The sequence below is a fragment of the Grampus griseus genome (assembly GCF_964374135.1).
Source record: "Grampus griseus genome assembly, chromosome: 1".
NCBI lineage: Eukaryota > Metazoa > Chordata > Mammalia > Artiodactyla > Delphinidae > Grampus > Grampus griseus.
In genome coordinates, this window is record NC_139017.1 from 30,609,069 (window position 1) to 30,625,544 (window position 16,476).

At 38.0% G+C, this 16,476-nt stretch overlaps 1 protein-coding gene across 2 annotated transcripts in view; it reads left to right on the plus strand.

Annotated features, from left to right (window-relative positions):
* Positions 1 to 16,476, plus strand: part of RGS7 (regulator of G protein signaling 7) — a gene marked incomplete at its 5' end in the record, with an annotated part of 606,922 nt that overhangs the window by 557,328 nt on the left and 33,118 nt on the right. For both annotated transcript variants that reach the window (XM_082667794.1, XM_082667795.1), the window contains one exon: positions 12,709 to 12,783. In XM_082667794.1, coding sequence (XP_082523920.1) covers positions 12,709 to 12,783 — 75 coding nt within the window. The remainder of the gene's footprint in view (positions 1 to 12,708; positions 12,784 to 16,476) is intronic.

Sequence of the window (16,476 nt, forward strand, 5' to 3'; positions counted from 1 at the left end):
TGAATAATATTCCATTGTATGAGTATACCATGTTTTATTTATCTCTTCTTCTGCCAGTGGACACCACAATTTATTTATGTATTCTTTTGTCAATGGATACTTAGGTTGTTTTCACACTTTGGCTATTATGAACATTGCTACAGTGAACATAGGATTGTTAATATCTCTTTGAGATTCTGATTTCAATTATTTTGGGGGTTTTATGTTTTTCTTTATTTGCCCTGACCTCATCCCAATAAACCATTCCCAAACTAATCACGACTCCTGAGTGAGTTTTTTTTTTTAAATAAACTTTGTTTCTTAGAGCAGTTCTAGGTCCACAGAAAAATTGAGCAGAAAGTATAGATAGTTCCCATATCCCCCCTGCTCCCCACACACACAGCCACCCCCATTATCAACATCACCAGAGTGGTACATTTGTTATAATTGATTAACCTACATTGAAATATCATTGTCACCCAGAATCCATAGTTTACACTAGGGTTCACTCTTGGTATTGTACATTTTATGGGTTTGAATAAATGTATAATGACGTGTATCCACCATTATAGTATGATACAGAGTAGTTTCACTGCTCCCCAAAATCCTCTGTGCTCCACCAATTCTTTCCTCCCTCTCCCCAACCCCTGGCAACCACTGATTTTTTTATTCTCTCCTTAGTTATGCCTTTTCCAGAATGTCATATAGTTGGAATCGTACAATATGTAGACTTTTCAGATTGGCTTCTTTCACTAAGTAAGATGCATATCAGTTTCTTCATGGCTTTTTATGTTTAATAGCTCATTTCTTTTTAGTGCTAAAAAATATTCCATTGCATACCTGTACCACATTCAGCTACTGAAGGACATCTTGTTTTTAAAATTTTTATTGGAGTATAGTTGCTTTACAATATTGTGTTAGTTTCTACTGTACAGCAAAGTGAATCAGATATACATATACATATATCCCCTCATTTTTTGGATTTCCTTCCCACTTAGGTCACCACAGAGCACTGAGTAGAGTTCCCTGTGCTATACAGTAGTTTCTCATTAGTTATCTATTTTATACATTGTATCAATAGTGTATATATATATATATATATATATCAGTCCCAATCTCCCAATTTATGCCACCCCCCTCCTTGGTATCCACATGTTTGTTCTCTATGTCTGTGTCTCTATTTCTGCTTTGTAACTAAGATCATCTATACCAATTTTTTTCAGATTCCACATATATACATTAATATATGATATTTGTTTTTCTCTTTCTGACTTACTTCACTCTGTATGACAGTCTCTAGGTCCATCCACGTCTCTACAAATGACCCAATTTCATTCCCTTTTATGGCTGACTAATATTCCATTGTATATATGTACCACATCTTCTTTATCCATTCCTCTGTTGATGGACATTTACGTTGTTTCCGTGTCCTGGCTATTGTAAACATTGCTGCAATGAACACTGGGGTGCATGTGTATTTTTGAATTATGGTTTTCTCTAGGTAGTGGGATTGCTGGGTCACATGGTAGTTCTACTTTTAGTTTTTTAAGGAGCCTTCATACTGTTCTCCATAGTGGCTGTATCAATCTAAATTCCCACCAACAGTGCAAGAAGGTTCCCTTTTCTCCACACCCCCTCCAGCATTTATTATTTGTAGATTTTGTGATGATGGCCATTCTGACCTGTGTAAGGTGATACCTCATTGTAGTTTTGATTTGTATTTCTCTAATAATTAGTGATGTTGAGCATCTTTTCATGTGCTTTTGGGCCATCTGTATGTCTTCTTTGGAGAAATGTCTATTTAAGTCTTCTGCCCATTTTTTTGATTGGGTTGTTTGTTTTTTTGATATTGAGCTGCATGAGCTGTTTGTATATTTTGGAGATTAATCGTTTCTCCGTTGATTCATTTGCATATATTTTCTCCCATTCTGAGGGTTGTCTTTTCATCTTGTTTATGGTTTCCTTTGCTGTGCAAAAGCTTTTAAGTTTAATTAGGTCCCATTTGTATATTTTTGGTTTTAGTCTCATTACTCTAGGAAGTGGGTCAAGAAAGATCTTATGCTGTGGTTTACGGCAAAGAGCATTCTGCCTGTTTTCCTCTAAGAGTTTTATAATGTCTGGCCTTACATTTAGGTCTTTAATCCATTTTGAGTTTATTTTTGTGTATGGTGTTAGGAAGTGTTCTAATTTCATTCTTTTACATGTAGCTGTCCAGATCTTCCAGCACCACTTATTGAAGAGGCTGTCTTTTCTCCATTAGGTAGGTTTATTCCTATGTCTTTTTGTTATTATTATTGCAATAGGAAATGGGACTGTTTCCTTAATTTCTGTTTCTGATCTTTTGTTGTTAGTGAATGGGAATGCAAGAGATTTCTCTGCATTAATTTAGTATCCTGCAACTTTCCAAATTCATTGATTAGCTCTAGTATTTTTCTGGTGGCATCTTTAGAATTTTCTATGTATAGTATCATGTCATCTGCAAATAGTGACAGTTTTACTTCTTCTTTTCCAATTTGGATTCCTTTTATTTCTGTTTCTTCTCTGATTGCCATGACTAGGACTTCCAAAACTATGTTGCATAACAGTGGTGAGAGTGTACATCCTTGTCTTGTTCCTGATCTTAGAGGAAATGCTTTCAGTTTTTCACCATTGAGAATGATGTTTGCTGTGGGTTTGTCATTTACAGACTTTATTATGTTGATGTAGGTTCCCTTTATGCCCACTTTCTGGAGAGTTATTATCATAAATGGGTGTTGAATTTTGTCAAAAGCTTTTTCTGCATCTATTTAGATGATCATATGGTTTTTATTCTTTAATTTGTTAATATGGTGTATCACATTGATTGATTTGCATATATTGAAGAATTCTTGCATTCCTGGGACAAATCCCACTTGATCATGTTGTATGATCCTTTTAATGTGTTGTTGGATTCAGTTTGCTAGTATTTTGTTGAGGATATTTGCTTCTATGTTCATCAGGGATATTGGTCTGTAATTTTTTTGTGTGATATCTTTGGTTTTCATATCAGGGTGATGGTGGCCTTGTAGAACGAGTTTGGGAGCATTCCTCCATCTGCAAGTTTTTGGAAGAATTTGAGAAGGATAGGTATTAGCTCTTCTCTAAATGTTTGATAGAATTCACCTGTGAAGCCATCTGGTCCTGGACTTTTGTTTGTTGGAAGATTTTTAATTACAGTTTCAATTTAATTACTTATGATTTGTCTGTTTATATTTCTAATTCTTCCTGGTTCAGTCTTGGAATGTTGTACCTTTCCAAGAATTTGTCCATTTCTACCAGGTTGTGCATTTTATTGGCATATAGTTGCTTGTAGTAGTCTCTTTTGATCCTTTGTATTTCTGTGAAGTCAGTTGTAATTTCTCCTTTTTCATTTCTAATTTTATCGATTTGAGTCCTCTCCCTTTTTTTTCTTGATGAGTCTGGCAAAAGATTTATCAATTTTGTTTTTCTTCTCAAAGAACCAACTTTTAGTTTTATTGATCTTTGCTATTGTTTTCTTCATTTCTATCTCATTTATTTCTGCTCTGATCTTTATTGTTTCTTTCCTTTTACTAACTTTGTGTTTTCTTTCTTCTTTCTCTAGTTGCTTTACATGTAAGGTTAGATTGTTTGAGATTTTTCTTGAGGTGATATTGTATTGCTGTAAACTTCCCTCTTAGAACTGCTCTTGCTGCATCCCATAGGTTTTGGGTCACAATATTTTATTATTATTTGTTTCTATGTATATTTTAATTTCCTCTTTGATTTCTTCAGTGATCTCTTGGTTATTTAGCAGTGCACTGTTTAACCTCCATGTGTTTGTGTTTTTTATAGTTTTTTTTTCCTGTAATTGATTTCTAATTCCATAGCATGTGGTCAGAAAAGATGCTTGATATGATTTCAAATTTCTTAAATTTTCTGAGGCTTGATTTGTGACCCAAGATGTGATCTGTCCTGGAGAATGTTCTGTATGCATTTGAGAGGAAAGTGTATTCTTCTGCTTTCCGGTGCTATGTCCTATGACTATCAATTAAATCTGTCTGGTTTATTTCATCATTTATTTATTTGTTTTAATAAATTAATTAATTTATTTTTTTGGCTGCATTGCTGCGTGTGGGCTTTCTCTAGTTGCGGCAAGTTGGGGCTACTCTTCGTGCGGTACACAGGCTCTAGGTGGCTTCTCTTGTGGCAGAGCATGGGCTCTAGCCACACATACTTCAGTAGTTGTGGCATATGGTCTCAGTAGTTGTGGCTCGTGGGATCTAGAGTGGAGGCTCAGTAGTTGTGGCGCACAAGCTTAGTTGCTCCGTGGCATGTGGGATCTTCCCAGACCAGGGCTCAAACCTGTGGATTCTTAACCACTGTGCCATGAGGGAAGTCTCTATTGTGTCATTTAAAGCTTGTGTTTCCTTATTTATTTACCATCTAGATGAACTGTCCATTGGTGTAATTGGGGTATTAAAGTCCCCCACTATTATTGTGTTACTGTTGATTTTCCCTTTTATGGTTGTTAGCATTTGCCTTATGTATTGAGGTGCTCCTATTTTGGGTGCATAAACATTTATAACTGTTATATCTTCTTCTGGGATTGATCCCTTGATCATTACATAGTGTCCTTCCTTATCTCTTGTAACAGATTTTATTTTAAAGTGTACTTTATCTGATATGAGTATTGCTACTCCAGCTTTCTTTTGATTTCCATTTTCATGAAATATCTTTTTACATCCCTTTACTTTCAGTCTTATGTGTCCCTAGGTCTGAAGTGGGTCTCTTGTAGACAGCATATATATGGGCCTTGTTTTTGTATCCATTCAGCTAGTCTGTGTCTTTTGGTTGGAGCATTTAATCCATTTACATTCAGGGTAATTATCAATATGTATGTTCCTATTACCATTTTCTTAATTGTTTTGTGTTTGTTATTGTAGGTCTTTTCCTTCTCCTGTGTTTCCTGCCTAGAGAAGTTCCTTTAGCATTTGTTGTAAAGCTGGTTTGTTGGTGCTGAATTCTCTTAGCTTTTGCTTCTCTGTGAAGCTTTTGATCTTTCTGTTGTATATGAATGAGACCCTTGCTGGGTAATCTTTGTTGTAGGTTTTTCCCTTTCAACACTTTAAATATACCCTGCCACTCCCTCTGGCCTGCAGAGTTTCTGCTGAAAGATCGGCTGATAACCTTATGGGGATTTCCCTTGTTTGTTATTTGTTGCTTTTCCCTTGCTGCTTTTAATATTTTTTCTTTGAATTTAATTTTTATTAGTTTGATTACTATGTGTCTTGGTGTGGTTCTCCTCGGGTTTATCCTGTATGGGACTCTCTGCACTCCTTGGACTTGGGTGGCTATTTCCTTTCCCAAGTTAGGGAATTTTTCAACTATGACTTCTTCAAATTTTTTTTCATGCTCATTCTCTTTCTCTTCTTCTGGGACCCCTATAATTTGAATGTTGATGTTTTATGTTGTCCCACATGTCTCTGAGGCTGTCCTCAATTCTTTTCATTCTTTTTTCTTTATTCTGTTCCTCAGCAGTTATTTCACCAATGTATCTTCTGGCTCACTTATTCGTTCTTCTGCCTCAGTTATTCTACTATTGATTCCTTCTAGTGTACTTTTCATTTCAGTTATTGTGTTGTTCATCTCTGTTTGTTTGTTATTTAGTTCTTCTAGATCTTTGTCAACATTTCTTATATTTTCTCGATCCGTGCCTGCATTCTATTTCCAAGATTTTGGATCATCTTTACTATCATTACTCTGAATTCTTTTTCAGGTAGCTTGTCTATTTCCTCTTCATTTATTTGGTCTTTTGGGTTTTTACCTTGCTCCTTCATCTGTAACATATGTTTTTGTCATCTCATTTTCTTTTCTGGGTGGGGCTGTGTTCCTGTCTTACTGGTTGTTTGGCCTGAGGCTTCCAGCACTGGAGTTTACCGGCAGTTGGGTAGAGCCAGGTCTTGGTGCTGAGATGGTGACTTCCAAGAGACCTCACTTTGATTAATATTCCCTGGGGTCTGAGGTTCTTTGTTAATCCAGTGGTTTGGACTTGGTGCTCCCACCACAGGAGCTCAGGCTTGACCCCCAGCTTCTGAACCACGATCCCACAAGCCACATGGCGCAGCCAAAAAAAAAAGGAGCATAACAGTAACAAAGAATAAAAAATAAAATTAATAAGTAAAAAATATATTAGAAAAAAATATATAAATGAAACAACAGCAAGGTAAAACAGAACCACAATAGAAAAAAAGAAACCAGAAAAGGCCTTGGCTGTGGGGATGGGGCTTAGGCAGGGGAGGGGCCTAGGCTCAGGACACTCACAGTTGGAAAATGCCCTGGGGGTGGGGCTGGGGCAGGGAGGGGCTTAGTCTGGGGGAGGCGGCAGGCCTAGGCTCAGGATCCCGAAAATGCCCTGGGGGTGTTGGGTGGTAGATTTTAGGCTCTGCTTGGCCAGAAGGGCCTCAGAGTGTGGAGGAACAGGCCCAGTACCCAAGCAGGCTCCATGGGGCCCAATTGGGCAGGGGAAACACTGGCCACGTTCCCTTCCAATCCTCTGATCCCCCAAGGTTTTCTCCCCATCCCTGTTGATTCCCTCATGGTGAGTGGGCCCCTCCAAGTGTGGAAACCCCTCCCCTTCCCCAGCCACCCCTCAGGGTACCGGTCCCATTCCTCCTCCACTTCTCCTTCCCCCTTGATCTCCCCCATGTCCTACCTGGTCACTTGGGGGTTCCTCATGTTCTCTTAGGTGTCTGAGGTCCCCAACCAGTGCCTGGTATGTGCCCTAGTGGTGAGGAGATGCAAACTCCACATACTCCTACTCTGCCATCTTAACTGCACCCCCAGAAATTTTTAATTTTATTGAAGTTCAATTGATCAATTATTTCTTTCATGGATTGTGCCTTTGCTGTTGTATTTATAAAGTCATCACCAAACCCAACGTCACCTAGATTTTCTTCTATGTTATCTTCTAGGAGTTTTATAGTTTAGCATTTTACATTTAGGTCCATTTTTGTGAAAGACATAAAGCTTGAGTGAGCTTTTAAAAATCTAAAGCATACCAAGTCACTTTCATGTTTAAAACCCTCCAATGACTTCCACTTGTGTTTAGAACTGAACCAAAGATTTTACCATGGTCTATGATTTCTACCTAACTTAACCACTTTCCACGACTCCAAAGTGTCATGGTACATTTCCCTCCCCTCTGCTACAGCAGACTTCCTCGTGCCTCTTGACATGTGGAATTCATTCATAAAATACATTGAAGTAGGATTACTTAATTAAGAATCTATAGCCGACAAATAAGATTGAGTAGGAATCAAATGAGTAAGTATTATAGAGGAATGTGAATGGAAGGAATTCCAGGGTAATTGCCACAAACAACTTCTTTCAGTCTGTGTTTAACGTTTAGTAAATTGGTGGGTCAGCAAGGCTGAAAGAATCAGAAGCTAAATCAATTGGCAAGTGCCCAAAACAGAAAGAAAAGCTTGAATTGGCTCTTTAAAAAAATATCCTGAGGTTGAACACTTCAAAAATCTAGAATTACTTTGTATAAGAGTAAGGGATCATTTTAATTGAGGTACAATATACTGCAAATTGTGTTTTTAAAACTGGTACAGTGTTACAGAAGGACAAATCATTTTCAATAATTTAATTGTGTTTGAACCAATAATTAAATATATTCAAAATTTTAATCTTCCCAGAGTCATGTCTGATTTTTAAATTTCCAGGAATATGTGTATCCCTTACTGTCAGCTCTATATGCCACCTCATTCTTAAATCTCCACTTATTTGTCACTTAGGACATTGTTTTGCCCAGTTACACATCAGCTACAGTTGATTGAATTTAAAGATAGTTGTTCTCCATTACTATTAATAGTGCTGCTCTTCACCAAGGATCCTGAAGATATCCTAAGTTATCCTGAAAACAAGTGTGCCTTCCACTACAACTAATAAAAATGCATTATGTCATGAGAGGAAATAAATGATTTTTAGATGCTTTTAAATAAAATATCAATAATGAAAGCAAGGGAGGGTGGGATGGAGGGAGACGCAAGAGGGAAGAGATATGGGGACATATGTATATGTATAACTGATTCACTTTGTTATGAAGCAGAAACTAAGATACCATTGTAAAGCAATTATACTCCAATAAAGATGTAAAAAATAAATAATAATAATAATAATAATGAAAGCAAGAATCCCAGCTTCTGTTTTGCAACTCATTAAGACACTTAAATGAATGCTATGGCAGTAATATTTCTCAATATTATGATCATTTTGCCCCTTCAGGAATGGATTCCAAGACATTAAATTCTACTTTTAATAAATAGTATTATAGTAATATTACAGCACAGCTTAGTTCTGTTTAAAATAAATTCATCCTTGAATTACTAGAAATAATGTATGCTTCTTTTCTAGGCCAATGTAAATACAACTTTATTATTCCTTAAATCCAACAATACTGTGTACTTAATATTATATATGTAAAATAGTACATATTTGAACATTTTTACTGAGTGCCTACTTGATAATGGTAACGTTATTTATATCTTATTGGGAAGATATGTTTTGTAGTTCAGAAAAACAATTTATGCATAACATTTCAAGCAGATCTGCTGGCAGCTAGTGGTATATATTATATATGCTTCAAAAAGATAACTGCCTTTTTAAAATACCAAGGCCAACAAGGTCTTATTGGGATTAAAATTGCTTAAAAGCAAAATTTTTAAAAATATTTGTCTGCCATATTGGTGAGGACAAACAGAATGTACATAAGAATGGATGTCTGAAATGTTCTGTTGTTGTGTAATGCCCTCTGCCAACTTCTGTCCAGTCCTTATGCTCCTACATTGCAATGATTCATCTGTCTGGCATCCTTATTATATTAACAGAATATTGAGGTATGGCCATACCTTCCTTTTTTTTTATTTTTAATTTTTTTTTGCTGTACGCGGGCCTCTCACTGTTGTGGCCTCTCCCGTTGCGGAGCACAGGCTCCGGACACGCAGGCTCAGCGGCCACGGCTCACGGGCCCAGCCACTCCACGGCATGTGGTATCTTCCCGGACCGGGGCACAAGCCCGTGTCCCCTGCATGGGCAGGCAGACTCCCAACCACTGCGCCAGCAGGGAAGCCTCATACCTTCATTTTTATATCTTACCATTTATCACTAGATCTGACAATTAGATACAGAAATAAATTTTCTTTAAATTATTTTAAAATTCCCCCCAAAAATGTATTGCTGTGTTTCATTCACCACAGTGCCTGATGTCTGAAAGCAGTTATTTTGCAAGTATCAACACGAGGTCATGACCTTAATTATTCAGAAATATACTAGATGACTTTGGGCATCTAAGCCTTTTTAACATTCAAGAATCCCCTATTTAACTTAGGTACCAGAGATCTGTCTAAGCATTAGCTGTCCTAAGAGGCTCTTTAGAAATGAAAGGAAGCTGGAAGGTCACTGAGACATGCATCCCAGATCCAGTTTATTATTTTAACCATTTTGCCATTAGCAAAAAATTTTGAACTGGCATATTTCATTAGCCTGGAATGGGAGCAGAGTTATGGGACATTACTTCAGGGTTCAGTCTTCTAATAATGTTTACTTTTAGGATCAATGCCTTCTTATTAATTTGCTGATTAATGGTGTTAAGAATTGGTTCAAATAGAATTTTAGATGTCTGCTAATGGCTCATTAACTAAATTTGAAAGGCCATACTCTTTTAACTCTGAAAATGAAAATTCTAATTCTTTTTGAGACTGCAGTCAGATACATTCTTATGCAAGGGAAAAAAATCTTTCCTCTTCATGCCTTCAGTGGTTGACACAATTTCTGGGGCCATTTGTCAATACCCATATGGTATGACTTGGTATGAAGTATGATTGATTTAGAATTCTAGCTTATAACAGAAGGAGTTTTCAAGTTCTATTAGTTCAGACTTCTCATGTGCATAAAGAAAATATATTTTCTGTATTTTTTATAATTGGCCAATTTTTCTCAGAAACCCATTTGAAAGATAGTTTTCAACGTGTGTGCTCTGCATGATACAATCATTTAAATCATCTGCTAGGAAACTTTTGGATAAGTGATCACACTTTGAATTTTTTTTCCACCTCTCCCTGCTGCTATGCAAGGTTGTTTTTGATAGCAGTTTGGGGTACAAATGTTTTATTTTTATATGATCTTCTGGCTTCTTTCTGATTTCTGCTTTAGCTACGTCAGTGGAGTCTATTCCTAGAACTGCTATCATGGGGGTACCATCTCATATCTGGGCACTCACTGCTGGAGTTTGTGTTCCAGACATTTGCTCCCAGTGTAAAACCCCTGCACACCTCGGCCTTGGTCTCAACCTTAGGCTCCCATCCATCTGTTAATCTTGTCAGAACTTCTACCTCCTTTACTACTGAGGCATGCAACAAACTCTGGGTCTCTTGCTTGCTGTATACAAGCCTCGGGAAACACTATTTCAGGCTCATCTCTCTTGCCAACTCCAATTGTAAGGATTCATGTTGGCTGTGATGGCATGTGGTGATTCTTCTAGGTATATAAATGGGACTAGCTATACCACCCACACATTACAGGCTCCCTCATAATTGTCTGACCATTTCTATCACTCTTTTCTTTCCCCCTGGGATTTCTTCTCTAGAGGAGGAAAACGAGGACACCTGTTGAGTGCTGCCTCTTACCTTTATTTTTCTTTTTCCCCTGGTCAAAGAGGGACATGCCTTCCTTTTCCTGTATATCATATCCTCATTTATCCCACTCCTTAACGTATAGAAGAAAATCTCCTATGATCTATCTTGCCATGCTTGGCTCTTGATATATCGATGAGAACTTAAAGAATTTCACTGCCTACACTTCCCTAATGAGCTTAGGGGTGGAAGGCTGCAAGGAAATGGAAATTGAATAGGAAATGAACACACATTGTTCCTGTTTTAAAACATTATCTTTGTTACTTCTAGATCAATGGTTATGACTCCTGGCTGCATATTAAAATCACCAGGTGGGGAGCAGTTGGTGGGGAGGCTAAAACATACTTATGCCTAGACCAGCCACAGAAAATTAAATCAGAATATCATATATTGATCAGCCTCATGCTGATAAAGTTTAAGTGAATGCTCAGTGTCAGTTAGTAATAAGTCTCACCCAGGAGGGTGCTCTTCCTTCCTCCTACACTTCCAACCAGACCACGGTGCTAAACCAGCTATTTCTATTCTTAAATAGATATGCAAACCAAACTTATAGTTTATTTAATGTTTATAGGGCAGTGTATTACAGTATATATATATATATATATTTCACATATAACCTACAAAGAAAAAAATGATTTACTTCTTTATCACTTACAACATTATGGTGGAGTTTTGTCACAATAGTTGTACTATCAGGGGAGGGTTCTTTAAGGAAAATGTCCTATGTCCTCATTATACAAAGAGCTAATCCCTATTGCTTACCAGCACTTGTGGAGAACTTCTTATTTCCCTAATCACATCAGTGCTGCCTTTTGCCTTTCCCACCACCCCATCCCAACTCCTCAAAAGGATTGTTTCCACGTTCATATTTTCTCTGGAGTCACTTTCAAGGATAACTGATGTTCTAATGATCTTTCAATCTGTGGGGGAAAAATAGAGAAATTGAGCAGAGATGTGCAATGTAATAAGTTTTACTAGTACCGGAGATCCCTACATCTTGTATCAAAACTTGAAAGTAAAGGAAACACAACCATGTAACTGATAACTTCCAATCACTTCTAAAGGATAAGTGATGTTTGAGGACCTTTCTAGATTTAAGATCCCAAGTATTTTTAAGTCTCCTTTCTTCTGTTTCCTGATTCATATTTTCTCTCCCCTACCTCCTCTCTCTTTCTATTCCTCTTCCCTTTCTCCTCCTCCCTCTTCCTTTTTCTCTCTCTTTTTCTTTTCTTCCTCCCTCCCTCTTCCTCTCTTCTTCTCCAAATAAAAAAGAAGCTTTACAGCTCTTTGTTTCTTTGCAACAGAATGATAAATCTGGCAAAATGACACTTCTGTGGTTGTCAAAAAACAAGGAGCAGGCTGTCCACCCTTTTCCTCCAATCCACCCTGTTTTAAAGGGGTTCACCTGCCTGTGGGAAACAAAAAAGAAAGTCAGGAATTCCTGAGAAGAAGCATGGTATATTCATTCCCAGTTGCTTTCTTCATCTTCCTCATTTTAACCATTAACTCAATTGCACATTCTGTCTATAGAAAACAAATATTCCAAGTCACTGGATTTCATGAATCATTGTAGAAAAATTACTCTGGGATATGAGCTGGTTCAACTGAATGCCATTGGATTTCTAACTTAGGAGAAGCAAGCAACCATCAGTGTCTTTGTCATCAGAGAGGGTACACTCTGAGTGAAGTTGAATGCAGGTATCAGCTGGGGGTATCACCCCATTTAGTCTCTGGACACCCTTGCTCTAAATCTGTTGGGTTAGCAGCTACTAATAATACTAACACCCACTTTCACATGCAAATCTCTTGTATTTCTTTTTCCTGTTTCTCTGGGAGTTATTCTAGAATGGTATCTGAAGGCTTTTAAACTTGAGGAGTAAAAGAGTGCAAAGCATTTCATCACTGGCTACTGCTGAGAGAAGTGGCTGTGGCCATTTGAAAAGGGCGGCCAGGGACTTGTGTCATCACAGCATTTGCTCAGGTTCTGGAGAGTGAGTGCACTGATCAAAAACTTTACACCCAAAGATTCCTTTGTCTTTCTGTTTTCCATTTCTAGCCTGGATGCGTAAATACCACTGAAGTGGACATTAAGAAGTCATCCAGAATGAGAAATCCACACAAAACACGAAAGGTAAAATTGACGTTTGTTGGGCTGATCTTGGTAATGTGTTGGACTGTTTAGAGGATGTCAAACACACAAAAAAACCCTTTTATTCCATTTCATGAGTACCTTCTAGTATCTTCCCTGCTCTTCCTTGTTGCTTGACTGGAAGAAAATCTGGAAGTTCAAGCCCTGGACTTCTGTCAGTTCCTCTGTCCCCAGGAAATAGCCCCCGTCCTGATTCTCAAGTGTGTCAAGGTCCCAAAGTGTGTGTTGGGGGGTGGCTGTGAAAGGAAAGGGATGCTGAGAGAAGAGCCATTAACAGAAAAAGGTATCTCTTTTGGAGCCCAGGAAATGAGGAAAAGTAGGTAGAGATTATCTGAGAAAAAGTGGTACTCATGAGAGAAGGGCCTTGTTAGAGAAAAACATGAAGAAAAAAAGACATCATCATAAAGATGTTTAATTATAGATATCGTATGAGGACCATGTTTTAACATCAGAATTTAATTTATAGTGACACAACTATAGAATAGTGGTTATAGGTTCAGGATCTCTTATGTGAGGAAGTATGTAACAAAAACAAAGTGCTATTCTGAATTCAATGACATTTAATATAATTGCTTGAAAACACATAGCAGAAGTATCTACATTTTTTTAAAGTAACACATACATGTAGAAAACATTTTTATTTATTCCATTAAAAGATGGTTGATGCACATAAGAATGTCTGGCCTAGAGCAATCACTCTGAGGACACAGCCAAAGGTCAGTGCCACTAGATCAAAACATCCCACAAACTTCAAGACCTTCTCTTCTGTAGCTTTTTACTTATGCAGCATTTTCCAGGATATGTGTCCCAGCAGCAGGTACTAAACATTTTTTTGTAGTCTTATTTCTTAATGTCTTCTTCTTCCATCCCTATAAACATAGCATTATGTTCAAAGGCCCCAGTACCGTCCAAGTACCTTTTCTTTCTTGTAAGACAGTTTATCTTGATGTTAGGATAAAGAAGCCACAGGAAAAGTGCCATAAAATCCATTCAGATGAGGTACTCAAAAGCTTTTGCCCCTAGCATATCTCAGAAAAAGAGGCAAAGCCAGACCAAAGCAAGCCTATTGGCCCCTCTCTCTTATGATCAGCCCTACTCAGTTCCTCTCATCCTCTGCTCACAGCATGGCCTGAGTGTACCGGGACGAGCTTTGTGGAACCAAATTCAAAAATCTATCAGCTCTCCCAAAGTACATTAAGCCACTTCTCTCCACTTTATGAATTTTGAAGAGTTCAGAATACATTACGTTGTGTCAAGTTTCCCCCAACAGACACCAAGTGAGATATGCTCTGATTCAGAAGAAAAAGTATATGGATTGGTGAGATAGAACTTAAAGATTAATAAAGTAATTGTTTACACTCTCCCTTTAGCACTATACTCAGTGATGATATCTTACCAGTGCGTCACATTGCATCATTCTTTTTGAAAATTTGGGAAGCATTAGTTTGCAGTGTTTATAGCTGTTTATACATGAAAATATTGGTATTTCTCTACTTCCATATGCAAAATGTGGAAATTTAAATTTTAATGTGTTATAAAATGGGATAAATTATTCATATCTTAGAGCAGCACAAAAGTGTTTTAAGTAAGAAGTACAATAAACTTGCAGGCAAGAGAAACTCTGCTCACAATAGATAAAAGAGTGGAATAGTCTAAAACCTTGGGAGTAGGCCAGGGCAGAGTTAGCCGTGGATATTACTGGACGCAGGGACTCAGACACAGGCAGAGCTCTCTCTCTCTCATTCTTCTCCAGTCTCCTTTCTCTGCCCTCCGTCTGCACTGGCTTCCTCCACATGGCATCAGACATGGTCACAATCATTCTCCAGTTGAGCTGAGAATCCAAAGGAAAGAGAAGTATTCCCTCCCTCATCACCAGTTAGAAAAATCCCAGAAATTCCACTCCACATAGAAAGGGATAGAAGCTTCCTGCACACTTTAGTTCTTATTTTAAAGTCTCCTCCCCTTGACAAAAAAAAAAAAGTAGGAGAGAATTTTCTTAGAGCTCTTCTGAAATGTAAAGTGAAATCACATATGAACGGATTTAAGTAGAAAGTCAAATCTGTTTCATTTAATGAATAACCTATTCAGTATTCATTTGGATGATACTACATATGAAAAGTGCTCATCCAGGCACCCTGGGGAATAAAAGCTGTGTTAATCAAGTCAAAGCATCTTGGTTTAGTAATTATCTTTGCTATTAAAATTCAAAATGGATCCCAATTAGTTAATTTGATTTCCCCGCATCTGCAAATATTAAGACACTGAGAAAATTTTATTTATCTTTCTCTCTAGCCTTACCCACCCTGTGCCAAGATTTCTAATACATTTAATTTTTCTAAAAAATGCAAATCCTTTTACATTGTAAATGATCCTCATAACTTGTCAGCCAAAATAGGATCAATTTTCTTACCTCCTTTACCCATAAATTAAGCCCTGAACATAAAATTGCATTATTCGTGGCTATTTTCACTCTAGCCAAGAATCAAAGTTAAAAGCTATCACTGATCCCCAGAAAATGAAGCTATCTGGGTCCAGCTATCACTGGTCCCTGAATCATGAAAGGGAGAATTCATGATGTTTACTTACATGTAAGGCTAAAAAGGAAACTTCCCAGTAACCTCAGAGCCAGTGGCCAGGCTGCTGGAAGACTACTTGAAACAACACTGCCCAATGGCTTGGGTCTTATATAGAACTGCAATGAAGACGACATGAAATGCATGCATATTGAAATAATCTTAGAAATGTAGAGCTAGAAGATAATTTATGGATCATTTTACTTCTATGACACCATAAATTGTGTTTTTTTCTAGAAATTTTCTAGAATTTTTCTATAAATCTTGGCCTCTCCTGTTGCGGAGCACAGGCTCCGGACGCGCAGGCTCAGCGGCCATGGCTCACGGGCCTAGCCGCTCCGCGGCATGTGGGATCTTCCCGGACTGGGGCATGAACCCGTGTCCCCTGCATTGGCAGGCGGACTCTCAACCACTGCGCCACCAGGGAAGCCCTAGAAATCTTTTACATTATTTTAAATCTTAACCAAAAAACTTACTGTTAGAACTGTCAGCTATCTTGTCTTAAAAACATTTTTTTACATGAACTAGAGATTCTTATTAAAGAACTTTAAGTAGTTAAACCAATGTAAGCAAGAATGGAAAGGTCACACCTTAGAATCTTTTTTATTTTCTTTATCAAAAATTAGCGTGAGACAACTGAAAAAATAGCAGACATTGGAAAGTACGATTGTTTCATTATTAGTGATCTTTCACTTGCCTAATTTTGTTTGTTTGTTTGTTTGTTTGCGGTATGCGGGCCTCTCACTGCTGTGGCTTCTCCCATTGCGGAGCACAGGCTCCGGACGCACAGGCTCAGCGGGCATGGCTCACGGGCCCAGCCGCTCTGCGGCATGTGGGATCCTCCTGGACCAGGACACAACCCCGCGTCCCCTGCATCGGCAGGTGGACTCTCAACCACTGCGCCACCAGGGAAGCCCCACTTGCCTAATTTTTAAATAGCCACGTCAGCCGTTATTTCAGAGTTCAGAGGGTTATGGTATTTAATCACCCTCAAAAGCAAGTAGTAGTAGTTCATGCAGGGCTTTTCTGTTTCTTCAGTAGAAATTAAGTCTCCTTTTGTTCTAGGCACTATGCTTTTGTCATTCTTTTCTTTCATGATACT